Here is a 16635-nt window from a genome sequence, read left to right on the forward strand (position 1 = left end):
TGGGGTGTAAAAGGGTGAAAATGGGAAAAGAGAGGGGTGGGGAATGTGTAGGGTAGAAGTGTGTGGGAAGGAAGGTTGCCGGATTGTGTTCATGCACTTGTCTCCTTCATAGGTCTGCAAACTGAAGATCGAGCAGGTGCCCCACTCAGTCTACCGCATTTCGTCGCAAAAAGCAGTTACATGGTGTTTCACAAAGCTATACTGACCCTCCAAAGTGTGCCTTATGAATCACTGGTCAAGCAGTGTGGAGACACGCCTGCAGGATGTTTATTTTCCACACAATGTGTTGAATCTATGTGGTGTGCATATATGAGTTATAAACAACACTAACACAAGCACAAACATGGACAGAAAGTACACAAATCTCTGTACATTGTTCTATACTGCTAGAGGGGAAACTGAATACTAGTCACCCTTTACGGTATTTGTAGTGTTCTTCCAGGAAAAGCAACTTCTCCCCGCTATGAGTGCTGCTGGATTTTCGGTTTACAGACTATGCCTCCCCAGTATTTGCGGTTCAGTTCTCTAATGTGAGTGGACACAATAACTTCCCTGAGGTCACGTGTATATAGAGGAGTTTTTTTTAGTTTATAAAGCGAGTACATATTTGCAATTGTTAAGTGAAGAATTACATAAAAAATCAACAGCTGGAAATGTGCAATATTTACCACACTGACAAGCCTGTCTCAAGTGTAACACACTGTCAATATGTATTCAACAATGTCACTTTCATTGTGTCCACTATTACTTTCCAGAATACTTTCCACAACGTGAGGGGTATCTGCTGCATCACACCAGCCTCTGCTCTCGTAACACTTGAAGAGACCCAGAGGCTTAAATTGCATCCCTCTAACACCCAAGCAGGTCACCTAATTAGAGCAAATTACTGTTCTAAACTTTAACATGACCAGTCCCATTCCATCACACACATTCACACCAATCTTGTAAGACGTACTGTTGATGTATGGCAAGCGGCTCCACTCTGTGAAGCCTGCTCAACAAGTGCCAGGAATTCTTGAATGGAAAAGATTTATGCAGACTATCAGTAACACAACGGTTAAAGACGTGCAGAAACTTCTCATGTCGTTCAGTACTTCACTACCAAGTGGCAAAAACACAATTACATAGCTTTGCAACACACTGTGAATGACAGACAGTGGCAAAGTGTCACATTAACCAATCCAATCACTTTCCCACCAACACTACGTAGGTCACTGACAACATCACACTACAGATTAAACACTTCTCAGCCACTGTTTACAGGTACGTGTTTTACATAAAAACTTACTTAGCATTTGCAAAAAGTATTAATTTAATAAACTACAAATAACTACTGCATAAACACAAGCTCAGTTACGTTATTTTGTCTGCTCATAAGAGAACTGGATAGGAAATGCTGGAGAGGTATTGTCTGCCTGTAAACTGAAAATCAAGACATGGTCATAGTGAAGGAAGCTGACTTTCCTGGAAGAACAGTACAGCTGCCATAAACGATGACTAAGAATCGGTTTCTCCTCTAGCTGTGTGGAACAGTGTGCAGAGATTTACACAGATTTTGTCCGTAAGAGTTATTTGTGTTAGTATTAGTAATTTTTATCTCTATTCCATCTAGCATTAATGCATTTTGTTGAAAGTAAACAACCCTCGGGTATGTCTGTGCACTGCATCGTCAGCAATTCATAAGGCATGCTGTGAAGGGTCAACATAACTTTGTGAAACATCCTGCAGTTGCTTCTTGTGCCAGTTTACCGATCTGTGATGGAGGGAAGTGTGATAACACAACCCAGCAACCAATCTTCCCTCACACTTCTACCCCACGCACCCCCCCCCCTTCCCCCCCAATACTCAGTTACCCACCCTGAACACAACTGGTCCCTTCACAAGGGTCTGCTCAGCTGTAGTACACACATTTAATATTCATTTTTAACCGACTTTGCTCAAAGATAAACAAATTTATACTATTACAACAATATTTTAATAGTATGTGATTTTTCCATCCATGGCAATGAGGAAATTATTAGTCCTAGAAAAAAAAATGAATAGGACTTTTTTTTGTAGGAAATCTAATGTAATTTAATTTTGTATTGGGAAATATTTTTGCTATGAGTTTCAGTTTTTGAGTAATTCAAGAAAAACATAAAAAATGATCTTTTAACACATGCCACTGCTCCCCTCTTTCACCCAAGTGTGGAGAAAACATCCCCATTGTTTCCTAACCCTAATAAATAATATTTGAATTATGCTGTGTACTTACTTTTAACGTCTGGCATACACGCTTCACATTTTCCGGCATTTCATTGAATAGCAGAAGATCTATAATGTAACAAATTTCAGTGCAAAGAAAAGTTTCCCCTTCAAGCTGCACAAACAGCTCAGCCAAAAACATCAGGAAACCACGAAGTCTCTCTGGATTTTCATGAAGCAGATCAGTGGCCTTTTCTCTTTCTTCTTTCAACCTGAAATTGCACAAAAAATATTAAATTTCATTAACAACAAATTTAATGTAATAATAAACGCCCTAAAACATAATCTTGAATTAACGGATTTAAGACTTATTCACTAAGTACAAAGCAGGACATACTGGAAGAAATACTGAACATATAATATTAATTCTCCACCTCAGGACACCCTAGTCTTTAAGTTTTAAGGATTTGAAGACTTTCACTGAACATCAGTTTTTGCAACTGCTTTACAGTTAAACAACACTAGTACAGTTCCACTTTTCAATCTATATTGATTTCCTCTTTTTTAATGAGAATTCGTATCCTGTAGCAACATACAGGGTGACAATTATTGTACTGTATGGAATAAGAGTTGTAACTTCTGAACGGTTTGCGCTAGAATGTTCAAACTGCATGGTTAGCCTTGGGGAATGATGGGAATGGTGTGGTTTGCTTTAGTGATGAAGTCCACTTTCATTTGGATGGGTTTGACAATAAGAAAAATTGGGGCATTTGGGGGACAGAAAATCTGCATTTCATGATCAAGAAGTCTCTTCATCCTCAACAGGTGACTGTGTGGTGTGCAACATCCTGCCACAGAATAACTGGTGCAACATTCCTTGATGGCAGGATGACTACTGAATATTATGTGAAGGTTTTGGGAGGTGATTTCATCCCCATTATCCAAAGTGATCCTAATTTCTACGAGATATGGTTCATGCAAGATGGAGCTCGACCCAATCAAAGCAAAGGTGTGTGATGTCCTTGAAGAGCACTCTGTGGACCGCATTCTGGCTCTGGGGTACCCAAATGCCACTGGCATGGGCCTCGATTGGCCGCCACATTCTCCAGATCTGAACACATGCTACTCCTTTTTGTGGGGCTATATTAAAGACAAGACGTAAAAAAAAACCACCCTCCAAAACTATTGCTGAGCTGGAAACAGCCATTCAGGAGGTCATCCACAGCATCGGATGTTCTGACACTCAGTGGGTCCTGCAGAATTTCACTATTTGTCTGCATCACATCATTGCCAATGATGGAAGGCGTATCGAACATATCATAACCTAAATCCGAGTATCTGTAGTGACGTTTACATGTTGAATAAAGTGCGTGCATGCTGTAGTTTGTAATGAATTTACTTTCCTCCCCCCCCCCCCCCCCCCCTCACACAGTTCAATAATTATCATCCTGTATGTCATAACGAAACCTTCTGGCAGATTAACACTGTGTGCCAGACCGAGACTTGAACTTGGGATCTTTACATATTGTGGGCAAGCACTCCTACTGACTGAGTTAACAAAGCACAATTCACACCCCGTCCTCACAGCTTCAGCTCCACTTCCATCATTACCTCATCTTCTACTGTTCAATAATCATAACTTTATTTACAAGACAACTTTTGAATGAATTTCAAGAAAAAATTGTCAAATCGGTATTTCAGTCCTAATAATTTATAAAGGGTTAGAGGAAACAGCAAACACTTTTACAACTTTGCTCACTGGATTGGGTGAGGGGGTTACGGACAAATTGTAATAAAGACATCAGCTACTGGTTGGACTGCCTTACTGGACATTCAGAAGCTTCTGATGACCACTTATTTATTGCAAATATCTCTTCCAGCTGAATTGTCAATGCTGGAAGGGCTGTGAGAATATCTGCATACGGACTGATTGCAGACATAAGTAACACAGTTGCACCTCACATGTTACTGAATAGTATATTTGTAACAGGGTACACACTGGTATTCTATGGTCACAAGGTCATTTTCATACACGTTGTACTACTAGCTATCTATCTGCAGCTTCATCTGCATATAACACATACATGGCACATATATATCTCTCACTTTCTGCTGTTTTACACCACGCAACACCAGAGAGGAAATCTCTTATCCACCTGCCTCATCACATTCTCTTCCTGTTCCACCTGCCCACTATCCCTCTCCATCTTCTACCTGCTCCTATATCCCCCCCCCCCCCTCCATTCTCCTCTCCCTGTCCATCCCACACTTCCCCTCCTTACCCTGTCCATCCTGTAGTCCCTAATGTCCACTCCCGTCTCCTCCGCCCACCTGTCTGTCCATCTTGCTTCTGAGCCACTATTCCAATGAGAGTGGTTCTTACTCCCACAGAGCTCCTTTCCAGACACCCCTCCATTTTTATACGTGTAGATAATTAAGAGCAGATAATCATGATGATTTAGCTCTTTGTATCCTGGATGGTAAGACTAAATGGCTAAGTGTCACAACAAAACAAATGTTCAACATTTAATTCTTAATCTGCACTAGGACCCCTTTCTATCACCTACATCATTCATTTCTGGCAATTACCTGTATATGTGGGAAATGCCACATTGCAGGATAGCTCCGAGTACTTGTTGGCGTGTGTATATATCTCCCTATAAATGACTTGATAAGCCAATTCGGAGGACGACAGAAGTATTATGCCTAGTTAGGCACTATGGTATACAAATGAATCGTTGGACTGAGTACAGCTTTAACACTGTCCAAGACAAAAAAGATACTGCTTAGAAATGTCTGTATGGAAATCAGTTTGTTTTCTATAAGTTAAAAATCAACTTATATTCTATCATCTGCTCTAATTATGAAAGGGTTGGGAGATTATGAGCAGAAAGTAACTTACTGGCTAGTTATCAGTTACTACTATACAATTTTATAACATCTGCAATGGCCGATGTCAATGGATGTATATTTTTTTTTTTTTTTTGATATACATTACCTATATATACTGAATGCCTTCTGGATTTCTGCTAATGCTGTGGTGAAAAACGAAGGCTGCACAACTAAATTGTATTCTGGTTCCCTGCACGATACAAGACTTAATTTTCATACCTTTAATATCAAAAAGTGGACAACTGCACAAGTATGTAATACATTGGCTGTGGATCAAACTACATGGCAGCTGATTACTATACATCTGTTCAGACCATAAGAGTCTTTACAGGAAGAAAATTTAAAAAAATATGCACGTCAAAAAGTACCACAATACATTTTCACTGCTATATTTAACAGCAGATGCTCTCTAAACTCTCGAGGGTCTACTTGTAACGACCATTCAACATGTTGATACAAGTTGTTACTCAGCAATTAATTGTTGTTGTTGCCTTCAGTCCTAAGACTGGTCTGATGCAGCTCTCCATGCTACTCTATCTACAGCTTAGTTAATCCACTTTAATGAGGGACTTTTTAATTTGCCATTTTAAGTCAAACACATTTTGAAACTTTTCTTTATACACTCCTGGAAATGGAAAAAAGAACACATTGACACCGGTGTGTCAGACCCACCATACTTGCTCCGGACACTGCGAGAGGGCTGTACAAGCAATGATCACACGCACGGCACAGCGGACACACCAGGAACCGCGGTGTTGGCCGTCGAATGGCGCTAGCTGCGCAGCATTTGTGCACCGCCGCCGTCAGTGTCAGCCAGTTTGCCGTGGCATACGGAGCTCCATCGCAGTCTTTAACACTGGTAGCATGCCGCGACAGCGTGGACGTGAACCGTATGTGCAGTTGACGGACTTTGAGCGAGGGCGTATAGTGGGCATGCGGGAGGCCAGGTGGACGTACCGCCGAATTGCTCAACACGTGGGGCGTGAGGTCTCCACAGTACATCGATGTTGTCGCCAGTGGTCGGCGGAAGGTGCATGTGCCCGTCGACCTGGGACCGGACCGCAGCGACGCACGGATGCACGCCAAGACCGTAGGATCCTACGCAGTGCCGTAGGGGACCGCACCGCCACTTCCCAGCAAATTAGGGACACTGTTGCTCCTGGGGTATCGGCGAGGACCATTCGCAACCGTCTCCATGAAGCTGGGCTACGGTCCCGCACACCGTTAGGCCATCTTCCGCTCACGCCCCAACATCGTGCAGCCCGCCTCCAGTGGTGTCGCGACAGGCGTGAATGGAGGGACGAATGGAGACGTGTCGTCTTCAGCGATGAGAGTCGCTTCTGCCTTGGTGCCAATGATGGTCGTATGCGTGTTTGGCGCCATGCAGGTGAGCGCCACAATCAGGACTGCATACGACCGAGGCACACAGGGCCAACACCCAGCATCATGGTGTGGGGAGCGATCTCCTACACTGGCCGTACACCACTGGTGATCGTCGAGGGGACACTGAATAGTGCACGGTACATCCAAACCGTCATCGAACCCATCGTTCTACCATTCCTAGACCGGCAAGGGAACTTGCTGTTCCAACAGGACAATGCACGTCCGCATGTATCCCGTGCCACCCAACGTGCTCTAGAAGGTGTAAGTCAACTACCCTGGCCAGCAAGATCTCCGGATCTGTCCCCCATTGAGCATGTTTGGGACTGGATGAAGCGTCGTCTCACGCGGTCTGCACGTCCAGCACGAACGCTGGTCCAACTGAGGCGCCAGGTGGAAATGGCATGGCAAGCCGTTCCACAGGACTACATCCAGCATCTCTACGATCGTCTCCATGGGAGAATAGCAGCCTGCATTGCAGCGAAAGGTGGATATACACTGTACTAGTGCCGACATTGTGCATGCTCTGTCGCCTGTGTCTATGTGGCTGCGGTTCTGTCAGTGTGATCATGTGATGTATCTGACCCCAGGAATGTGTCAATAAAGTTTCCCCTTCCTGGGACAATGAATTCACGGTGTTCTTATTTCAATTTCCAGGAGTGTAGATGCTGTCCCAAAACTACATGTTTATGGAATGTAATGTTTACACCCAAACTCACCATTTCAAACACTTTCTTCACAAATGGTTTTCACCATGAATACAACAGAGCACTAATGATTTATCAAACAGGCTTTAATGGATGGTTTTCATGAAGGCAAGTGTGTGTCTTAATGAGGGTGATTGTGCAGCAACTTTTTACAAAGGAAAAGTTGCTGTTACTATATGTGCAATTTGAATAATCTACACTGTCTGACAAAAAAGTGAAGCACCCAGATGGGGAGGTGGAAACAAAATGGATCTACATGTATTGAGAGAGCATGTGATGCTATGTCACCGATTACAAAACAGAGTTAATTTATGAAGAACTTGGCCGTAGAAGCCTGCTCGGTGTTAATTTGCACCCCCTCTGGCATGTATACCTGCACTGATTCAGTTGGGAAGGGTGTTAAAGCCATTGCATTCTCTCTTAAGGCAAGCTGGACCACAACTGTTGCAACTGGTCCTCAATATCTTTGATACTGGCTTCAGCAAAAAGCTGACATCCCGACTGGTGCCCCACATTCTACCGGGGACGTAAGTTTATCTTATTGACCCTGAGACTACCTAACACCACACAAACTGTTCACGGGGATATGTCCCCTGTGTGAATGAGCACAGTCTTGCTTACTAATGACACAACGACACTGTTGCAAGAGAGGTAACACAAGGAAGCACGATGTCCAAGAGTATCATTGTGTCGCCAGAGTTCCTTAATCATTACCATCAGTGACCTGAAGTCATACCCTATGGCTCCCCACAGCAAGATTAGCACTGCTGTGCACCTCCAAAACAATGAAAGAATGGCACCTCCCTCCAGGTTGCCTCCATAATTCCGAACAATGGTCATCTGGAGTAGTGAAGAACTGCAATTCATCGCCGAATAAAATGAGACACCATTGATCAGCAGTCTATGTTTTCAGTCATGGCACGACTCCAAATGTAGCTGTTTGTGGTCTCATGTTAACAGCAGTCTATACATCATCATATGGTTATTCCCTAGGCTGGCTGCTGATAGCCTACCACCAATGGTGTGGAATGACACAATGTTACGCAGAGAGTATTACTTGTTTTCGGATGGCAAGTGCAGGTGTGAAGGAGTTAAAGCGCTTGTTGCACAGTACAGCAATCAACCCTTGTGGTGGTCATACATGGTTGACTGGAACTTTCACGAGGAGTGTGCCTTCATACTCCCATGCAGTTCAATATCTGGCCACTGTCACATCCAGATGTCCCACAAATATTGATATTGTACAATTTGATCAGCTGGCCAAAAGGAGCTCCACAATGATGCCCCCTTTCAAATGCTGTCAGCTACTTGACAGACATCACTCAACATCTGATGCTGTTCACATCCCTTATATGCCCTACCAGACATGGTAAGAACACTAAACAGAAACAACACTAATGCACAATGGTGGCCATCCTACCTGACTTAGACAACTGCTACACTAATCATTTACATATCCACTGATGGTTTGTATGTGTACAAAGTTACATTGATGTCCGTCTTCTAGGTCCTTCACTTTTTTTGTCAAGCCGTCCACATCAGTTAATACAGAAGGTGTGATTAGTTCTGCATCATATCTGCACTAGACTGAGTACACCATATCTTTTATGAGGCTATTTCATTGTCACACAACACCGTGTCCAATTTAGCTCAACACAAGGTACAGTACAAAATAATTGCTAATAAAAGGTAAACTACTCTCTTTTCATTGCAACATTTTAAGAGTAACACAAAGTACAGAATGCTGAAGCGCAACAGAAAATGAAAATAGAGACATGTTTAAACTGAGGAGAGCACTACGAAGCCAGATATATTGTGATAAAAACACGAGCAAAAAATAGCTGCATTAAGAATGTTTTAGCTATCTTAGGCAATATTTCACGAACAGATAACTGTGAAAAAAGGGAGGAAGAGGGTGTATAATGTTCTTTGGACGGTGAGATCACTGTAAGCAGCATGGCTCAGGTTTGAGAAGAGTGGAGTATAAAGTCAGTTGTGGCCATTTTGAAGGAACATTTCCAGCTTGCTTTGGATGACCAGATTGGCATTTGAACCCTGCTCCTCACAAATGCAAATCCAGTGCCTTAATCACTATGGCACCTTCCAAAGTGCCAATGATTAGAGAATTACAGATAGTGGATAAGGAATGGGAGGTTTGAGGGGAATGAACTGATCATAACCCTTATTGAAAATGGCAACCAAGCTCTAGCCCCCACTGACTAGGAAAACAGCACAAAACACGTATCACTGGTTTGGCTCAGACCCTATGAACTAAATGAACTTTTGATGAGAAAGAACACTTACCAATAGCAAAGAGTTAAATCTACTATTATAGTCAACGAGGTGTAGCATGAGCTATGACGTCATAATGCGCAGTTGTCACATGCTGGTTTTGTGCAGCAGGAGAAGAATTAGACTCGAACATGATGTGACAGCCGCACATTTCACAGTTTCACTCCATTCGGAAAACAGTCCATCAGTTGTGCGTTTATTACATCATTCAGTGACTCACTGCTTTGTTCAGTGATTAAGAATAAAACTGGTAGCAAAATTCTACAAGTTTAGAGCTATGCAACTGTGTACAACTTACACAAATTCACGAAGAACAAGCTGATGCAAACCAGCCAGCTAATCTGAAAAGCATTCACTTGTGTGTTACTGTAGCTACAAGTGTAATCAATAAACATTTTGAAACACTGAGTGAGGGTGTTGGGGTCTGAAATGGATGGTTTTGATAATGCAGCATGTCTCTCCCTCTACTCCCCCCCCCCCCCCCTTCCTAAATCTCATCAAATGAACTTGCATTTCAGATATGGAATACATGAGACTAGCTCTGAATTACTTCTTTGTAAACACAATTAAGTACAAACATGACAGAAAACAGTCAGGAAGTAAGTCACAGGACAATATCAGTAGTGATGCTAATTGAAGTTGTTTTTACATTTCCTGATTAATTTTGGACAATTTTATTTTAATTCTGGTCTTATACATCAACACAGGTGGTATTTTACTTACTCGGAATTTAAACTGTCCCAAAATGTATCTAGTTGCATATCTTGACATTTTTTGATCAATGTGCTGCAAAGCCTTGCACCACTGTACCTAAAATTTGGTTGTGTGATGGACTGGAACAAATAAACTTCATTAATAACAGAAATAAATATATATATATTTTGGAATGGTTATCAGATATATACCACTTTTCTGAACACTGTTCAGCAGTTAGTAACAGCTAGCAGGGAAAAAAGTGAACACTGTAGCTGGAAGCTACAGAATACACAAAAATTTGTATTGCACATAATGAGGCGAGTTCAGTAATAAAATTTTCTTGCGTTTCCAACCATGTTAAACGGTTAAATACTCACAAGTTTTCCAACAAGTGCTCCTTGGCCACTATCAAGTAGATAGTGACTTGTCACATGGTTACTGCTGTCATCCATTTATAGCTGTGGTACACTACTACCTGTAATGTCACTAGAGCCCTATCCAGCCTTAAATGGTAACTTTTTTGTTGCACACCCACTTCAACCTTCTGACGGCTGGGTCCCAAGCTGTGATCGGCTACAGGTCACCATCTCTACTGAGAATATCATCAGATATTTCTCTCTCTATTGATTCTTTTATTATGCTAGCCGAGAAATCACTCTTCCATTTAATGGTAGCTATATTTGCAAGAGCAATTTGAATCATTTTTCTGGAGAATAAAAATTAAAATGTTGTAGGGAATTGGTGGTTGGAAATCCCACAGGGTGGATTCAGTCACCTAGTGAAAAGGCTGGGCTGTTCTCCATCTGCTCACATCAGCCCCTTTCCTTGCAGGTATGAGAGAGTTGTGTTGTATTTGTATTTGTGCAGTGCAGCTTAACAAACCTATCCAAGGGACCAATTACCATCAACAGTGTCACAGGCCATCACTTCATGAGACACTGTGGAGAAGTTTGGAATTTAATATGGGACATTGGTGCAAAGCCTGGCGATCAGGAATTTTACACACCGCCACAACCACCCCCTCGCAGACCAAATACTGACAGCAAAATTTCATGCAATACCTGGATTCAAACTGATCTTTGCTACGGAGGTGGGTTTCCAGACGATGTTCTGCTCTTCATTGATTTCCTGAGGTAACACACAGGCCTCTTATTCTGTATGGTGCTTTGAATAGTGTGCATAGTCTGCCTGACTGACACACACACACACACACACACACACACACACACACACACACACAATTTTGAACATCTTCAGCTTTATAAGACCTACATCACCTTTCATGGATCTCAAGAGTTGTCGCATTTTTGCTAGAGGCCTGAAGACTGAACTAATTTTATGTATCTCTAGGAGGAGTCTAATCTTTCATGTCAGAGCAATGTTCACGTCATTCTTGGAAATGGGGGTGAGGGCTTCTGCTTATTGAAATGGCTTGTAAAATTCGTCAGCTGTCATAGTCATTTTCCTTTAATACTTCCCCTACATGGCTCAGCTCTTGCAGTGTGGTTTTGATGTCTGAGTACCACTGCATCGCCAAGCTACAGACTCTTTAAACATCTGGTCATCAGCATTACTCCACATATTTGTCATCGTGTGTACCATATCTAGAATACAACTGACTGACAGCCAAATTAATATTTAGCACCTTGTAGGGAAAACTGATGGGCAATTCTGATGTGTTATAATTTATATGCATTCTTATCAAAGTCTCTATACATCTACTCATTCAAGGAAAATGACTACAACAACAGACAAATTTCACGAAAGACACACAAGCAGAAGGCCTCGTCGAGGAGGACATGCAGAAGTTTCCATTTTTGCTGTTTTGTGGCATAGTGACAGGAAAGATTACCCAGCTTCAAGAGAGGTATAAAATCTATTCAACCTTTATGACTCCACAAAAAACTCAAAAATTCTTGAGGCCTATTAACAATGATTTAGGCCTATTAACAATGATTTAGGCCTCAGAACAATGAAATTTCAAAAAATAATATGTGGGTGTGGACAGTTTCAAGTCAGTCAAATTGTGCAGACTATTTAACGGTGCCATATAGAATTATGAGAGTTGTTTACGCCTTACAATATCCTGAGAGAACATCTGTAGCAGAAAATGCTCAAGAAAATAGACATCGAATAGCATTTGAATAGATGGTTTGGGACCCAGCAATCTCAAGGCTGAGGTGGATGCGCAACAGTAAATTACCTTATAAGGTATTGGACTGGGCAGCTATTATGTCACAGGTGGTAGCACAGCTATTAAGGTACGAACGTAGCAACTGCACGGCAGCCACCACTCGAAATGATCGAGCCACACTCATCTGAAAGTTTGTGGATATTCAACCACTAAATGCAGCTGGAAGCTGAAAATATTAGTTCATACTGTAGTAAGATCAGGTATTTGTACAAGTGAGTTCAGGTCAGAGGCGCTCTTCCTGACGTAGAAACTCAACAGGAACTAGTTTAATTCTGACAATATCTATGGTTATCAAATCAGATGGGGTTTTGCAATTCTCTTTACTGATACAGTTTTCTTCACCTCTTTAATCCAATCTGGTGGTTTATTAATAAATTTTCTTTACATACAGTGTATTTGAGACCCTGTAAAGGGACAGTTTCCAGCCTTTTAATTGGAGAATTAATACCCCAAAACATTCATTTACTACCTATATGACTTTCTTGTGTGTAGTGTGCAGATGGTGGGAAGTGGTGGTGGTAGATGGGGGAGATGGAGGGCAGAGAGATGGGAGCAAGAAAATAAACTGGTTCCATATTAGCAGACAGGTAACATAGTGTACCACCACATAACTCAGGAACGAACATTATACTTTACTGTTGATTAAGGTATATCAAAGTGCATAAACAAGAACATGTTTGATACACCAGCTAAACCCGCTGGGTAGAACAGGTGATTAGGATTGTGGAAAGGGCCAAATAAGGAGTCAGTCAGTTTCACTTCAAAATTTTAATTTAATACCATCTTTAAACCAAAACGGCACATAGTCGAACCTTTACAACTATGAGTTTCAAAATCCAATTCTTTCACGGTTGAAGGCCTCCAAACAAGAAATCTTTAAAAGCAACAAGATAAATTTCAAGTGACTGAAAACATGTAGTTAAAATTCAGCTAGGTGGAAAGCCCCAAGGCAAAGATGGATAGAAAAAACATATGCAAGGTGCAATACAAATGGCTGAAGGCCACAATTAAATTACAAAATTTTAAAATATATTACCATAATCTTTTAAGGCAGAAAGCTGTAATGTTTTTCCTTAAGTGGGAATTTTGAGAGTAAGGCTTTAAGTGGCTGAAGGCCCACAGTTGATTTACATAAAACACAATAGAAATTTTTTTAAGCATTCGCCATAATGGATTACCAATAGACCATTAAACACCCACGGAAAGGACAGTATAGACAATGGCACTCAGTCGCCTCCAGTGGGGGGAGGGCCTGGCCTTGAAACATAAACGTTCACTTATGTGAGACAGGTGGTGGGCCCAACTACACTTGATCAGTCGGTAACCCAACCAAGAGACAGTCATGGACCGACCAACTAAACGACTTGCTAACCACCAATCGGTACATAAAAACTCGAAGACCAAACTTTTAAGGACATGATTATTCACAATGAAATATGTATTAAGCTGTCAAAACTACACACCATGTTGGACAACGACAACAGGTGAGGAAAGGACGCTGCCTGAAATTACGTTAGTCAGCAGGGCAGGTAACCGGAACACTAACGGCCCCAAGGCAGAAAATTCCACTGGTGCACTTGAATTGTAGTGAACCAATATAATTAATTCCACAGCACGGCGGCTCGATTTCATCACTACAAACACTCTGTGTTGCTCACAGGAAAAGTTCGCCAACACTGAACCACTGAAACGAACAACACAACATGAACGGACGTGGCTTGGGTACTTAACACACCACTCAACTTTGATGTCCTGGGTTGGCGAGCAACGAAGCTCGTAGCAATCAGACAGCTCTAGACCTGCTCTGACACTGCGCAGGGACCGCCAGCAGACCCAGCCGACTGGACCGCATGGAGATATCCTCCCTGGTCTGCACCAACTGACCGACTACCCTCGGAATGCCAACAACATCTAAAATAGTAGTCAGTGGAAATAACACCAACTACACACACAACCTGACAAATACTTGCATGAAGACCTGAACGATACCTAACAGTAACTAAGTACGCATGAAGACAAGGTGAGCCAAAACATGTCATCCAGCAGGACGACTGACTGACGATCCACCAAGACCGTGGCCTGGCTCAAGTGATGTGTGGTGGCAATGGTCGGGCGAGCCATGTTGACGCAGACCTTACTGCTCCAACCCGATTGCACTATAGTTCAATTCTTTTATCTTTGCGGTTCGCGCATGCCTGCCCAGACGCGGGAGATTACTGCGTTGCCAGTTGCAAACGACGCACGCACCAAGAGAAGCAGCGCCATAGTATAGTATAGTATAGTATAGTATAGTTCGCAAACTTACGTTTAGGGGGGACAGCGCAGTTTATGAAGTAAAGCCACCACGGCCGCATTAACCCTTTCGCTGCTACAGAGATGTGCTCCCCGCATTCCGCGCTCTGCATGATTTTGTCATCACTGCACTGCTCGCCTGTGCAGACACATGGTGTTCTGACTGCTTTGACACACTTATCATTCGATTTCACAAAAACTATTTGGCCCAAAAATTTGATTTTTAGACATTTTCTTGACTGCGCTCCAGACATGTTCCAACTGACTGGCAGCCCGAACTTGCAACCCGAACTGGCTTACGACAGACAACGACCGGGAAGTAATAGCAGTCAAGCAAAGATACTACAAGAGGGGATATATTGATACACGCTGCTAGCACCGCTCACAGTCAGGCAAAGCAGCAACTCAGTGACACCAGTAATTTAAATATTAATGTAGTGAGGTGGAAGTAGGTTAAAAACAGGGTGTAAAATACATGATGGCGGGAACACACACACACACACACACACACACACACACACACACACACACACACACACAGAGAGAGAGAGAGAGAGAGAGAGAGAGAGAGAGAGAGAGAGAGAGAGAGAGACTATTTGTTACACAGTGTTAATGTGAGTATTTATATCTTTTCACTTCTTTTTTGGCAACAGGGACAACTGCTGAAAGTTTCGAAAATACATTTTCCATAATTTAAAACATTACATGAAGGGTTGCAAAGTGGTACAATATATAAGCAGGTGTCGTAAAATGCATGGCTAAAATTTTTCTCAACTACAGCACGAAATACGGAACTTTAATGAATATGACCAATATTTATCATAATTTTTAAGACTTCGTTAAACAAATATGAACCATTAAGACAAACTTTATCTAAAACACTAGGTTTTTGGGTATGGATTTATTTATTCACCACGGACTCCAAATTCCAAAAAATATTTGGATCCAATGGCCAGATTGCAGTTTTGGAGAAGGCCTTGATAGAATTTTATACAGTTGCAACCCTGCTGAATGACTCTCCTAACAGCTGAACAATCCTTGTTTGGCTAATATTGCTGCCAGGTTTTGTGTGAAACCTTTTGTCAACCGCTTGGTTGCAATAAGCTGCAAGTGGCTTAAAAATGTAACATCTAGTAGCTGTAGTCTACAAATACAGTGAAACTCCACTTTTGAAATGGTGTAAAATGCAAGAAAATGTAAAATGTGGGAAAAACGTTTTAAGCTGTGAAAGTCACGTATAGGATACCCCCTCGCATTTTCATGATATATGTACGTAACAGGCATCAAAAGACTAGTGAAGGACCTTTTTACTATCTAACAGAAGGTTTATTATTTAATAAAAACTGCTGATGTAACTGGAACTGATACCTGTCTGGGAAGTAGGTAGGTCTGACTCAATTTCATATATCATAATCGATATTTTTGAAACTCTGCAGCTGTCCTTCATTATTTAAATAATGAAATACTGCACTAATTACACATTTTTTTCATGCTTAGCATGACGCGTTTCGAGAACTTTTTATTGTTGTCAAGTACAAATATGTACATAAATATTTTGTGTGGTGTTTGAATGTGTGTTATTCTACATCTCTTGCACTGTAGCCATCTTTTTGAGGTTATCAGGTACCATGCCTCCTCAGTTATGTGGAAAACCACACAGGTCAACTATCACTCAATTGTTTATTTGTGTAACATCACCAAAAAAATACATATGTAAATACTGCATTTGACAACAAGAATAAATTCTCTAAAAACATTTTGCTCAGCTGTCTCTAAACTAAAAATATTTGGGCACCGCAAAGTCAATGACTGTGACAACTAGCACTACAAGTGGCCAAATGCTGAAACACGCTAAATATGATTTGACAAATATGTCATGATGATCACAACGATCACAAAACTGCCTTTGCGCAGTAAGGACAGTTTGGAAATGGTTGTGATTGGTCATGATATCTTTATTTGAACGAACCTAGCTACTCCCATCAGCTACCATTCCAA

At 41.7% G+C, this 16635-nt stretch overlaps 1 protein-coding gene across 2 annotated transcripts in view; it reads right to left on the reverse strand.

The window, feature by feature from the left end:
* Positions 1 to 16635, reverse strand: part of LOC124556473 (polyadenylate-binding protein-interacting protein 1) — a 136800-nt gene that overhangs the window by 81842 nt on the left and 38323 nt on the right. For both annotated transcript variants that reach the window (XR_006968612.1, XM_047130427.1), the window contains exons 5-6: positions 10179 to 10288; positions 2255 to 2456 (exon numbers count right to left, since the gene is read on the reverse strand). Coding sequence is in view for 1 of the 2 variants with exons in the window: in XM_047130427.1 (XP_046986383.1) it covers positions 2255 to 2456; positions 10179 to 10288 (312 nt within the window). In the remaining variant the exon portion in view is untranslated. The remainder of the gene's footprint in view (positions 1 to 2254; positions 2457 to 10178; positions 10289 to 16635) is intronic.

The sequence above is a fragment of the Schistocerca americana genome, chromosome X (assembly GCF_021461395.2).
Source record: "Schistocerca americana isolate TAMUIC-IGC-003095 chromosome X, iqSchAmer2.1, whole genome shotgun sequence".
Lineage (NCBI taxonomy): Eukaryota > Metazoa > Arthropoda > Insecta > Orthoptera > Acrididae > Schistocerca > Schistocerca americana.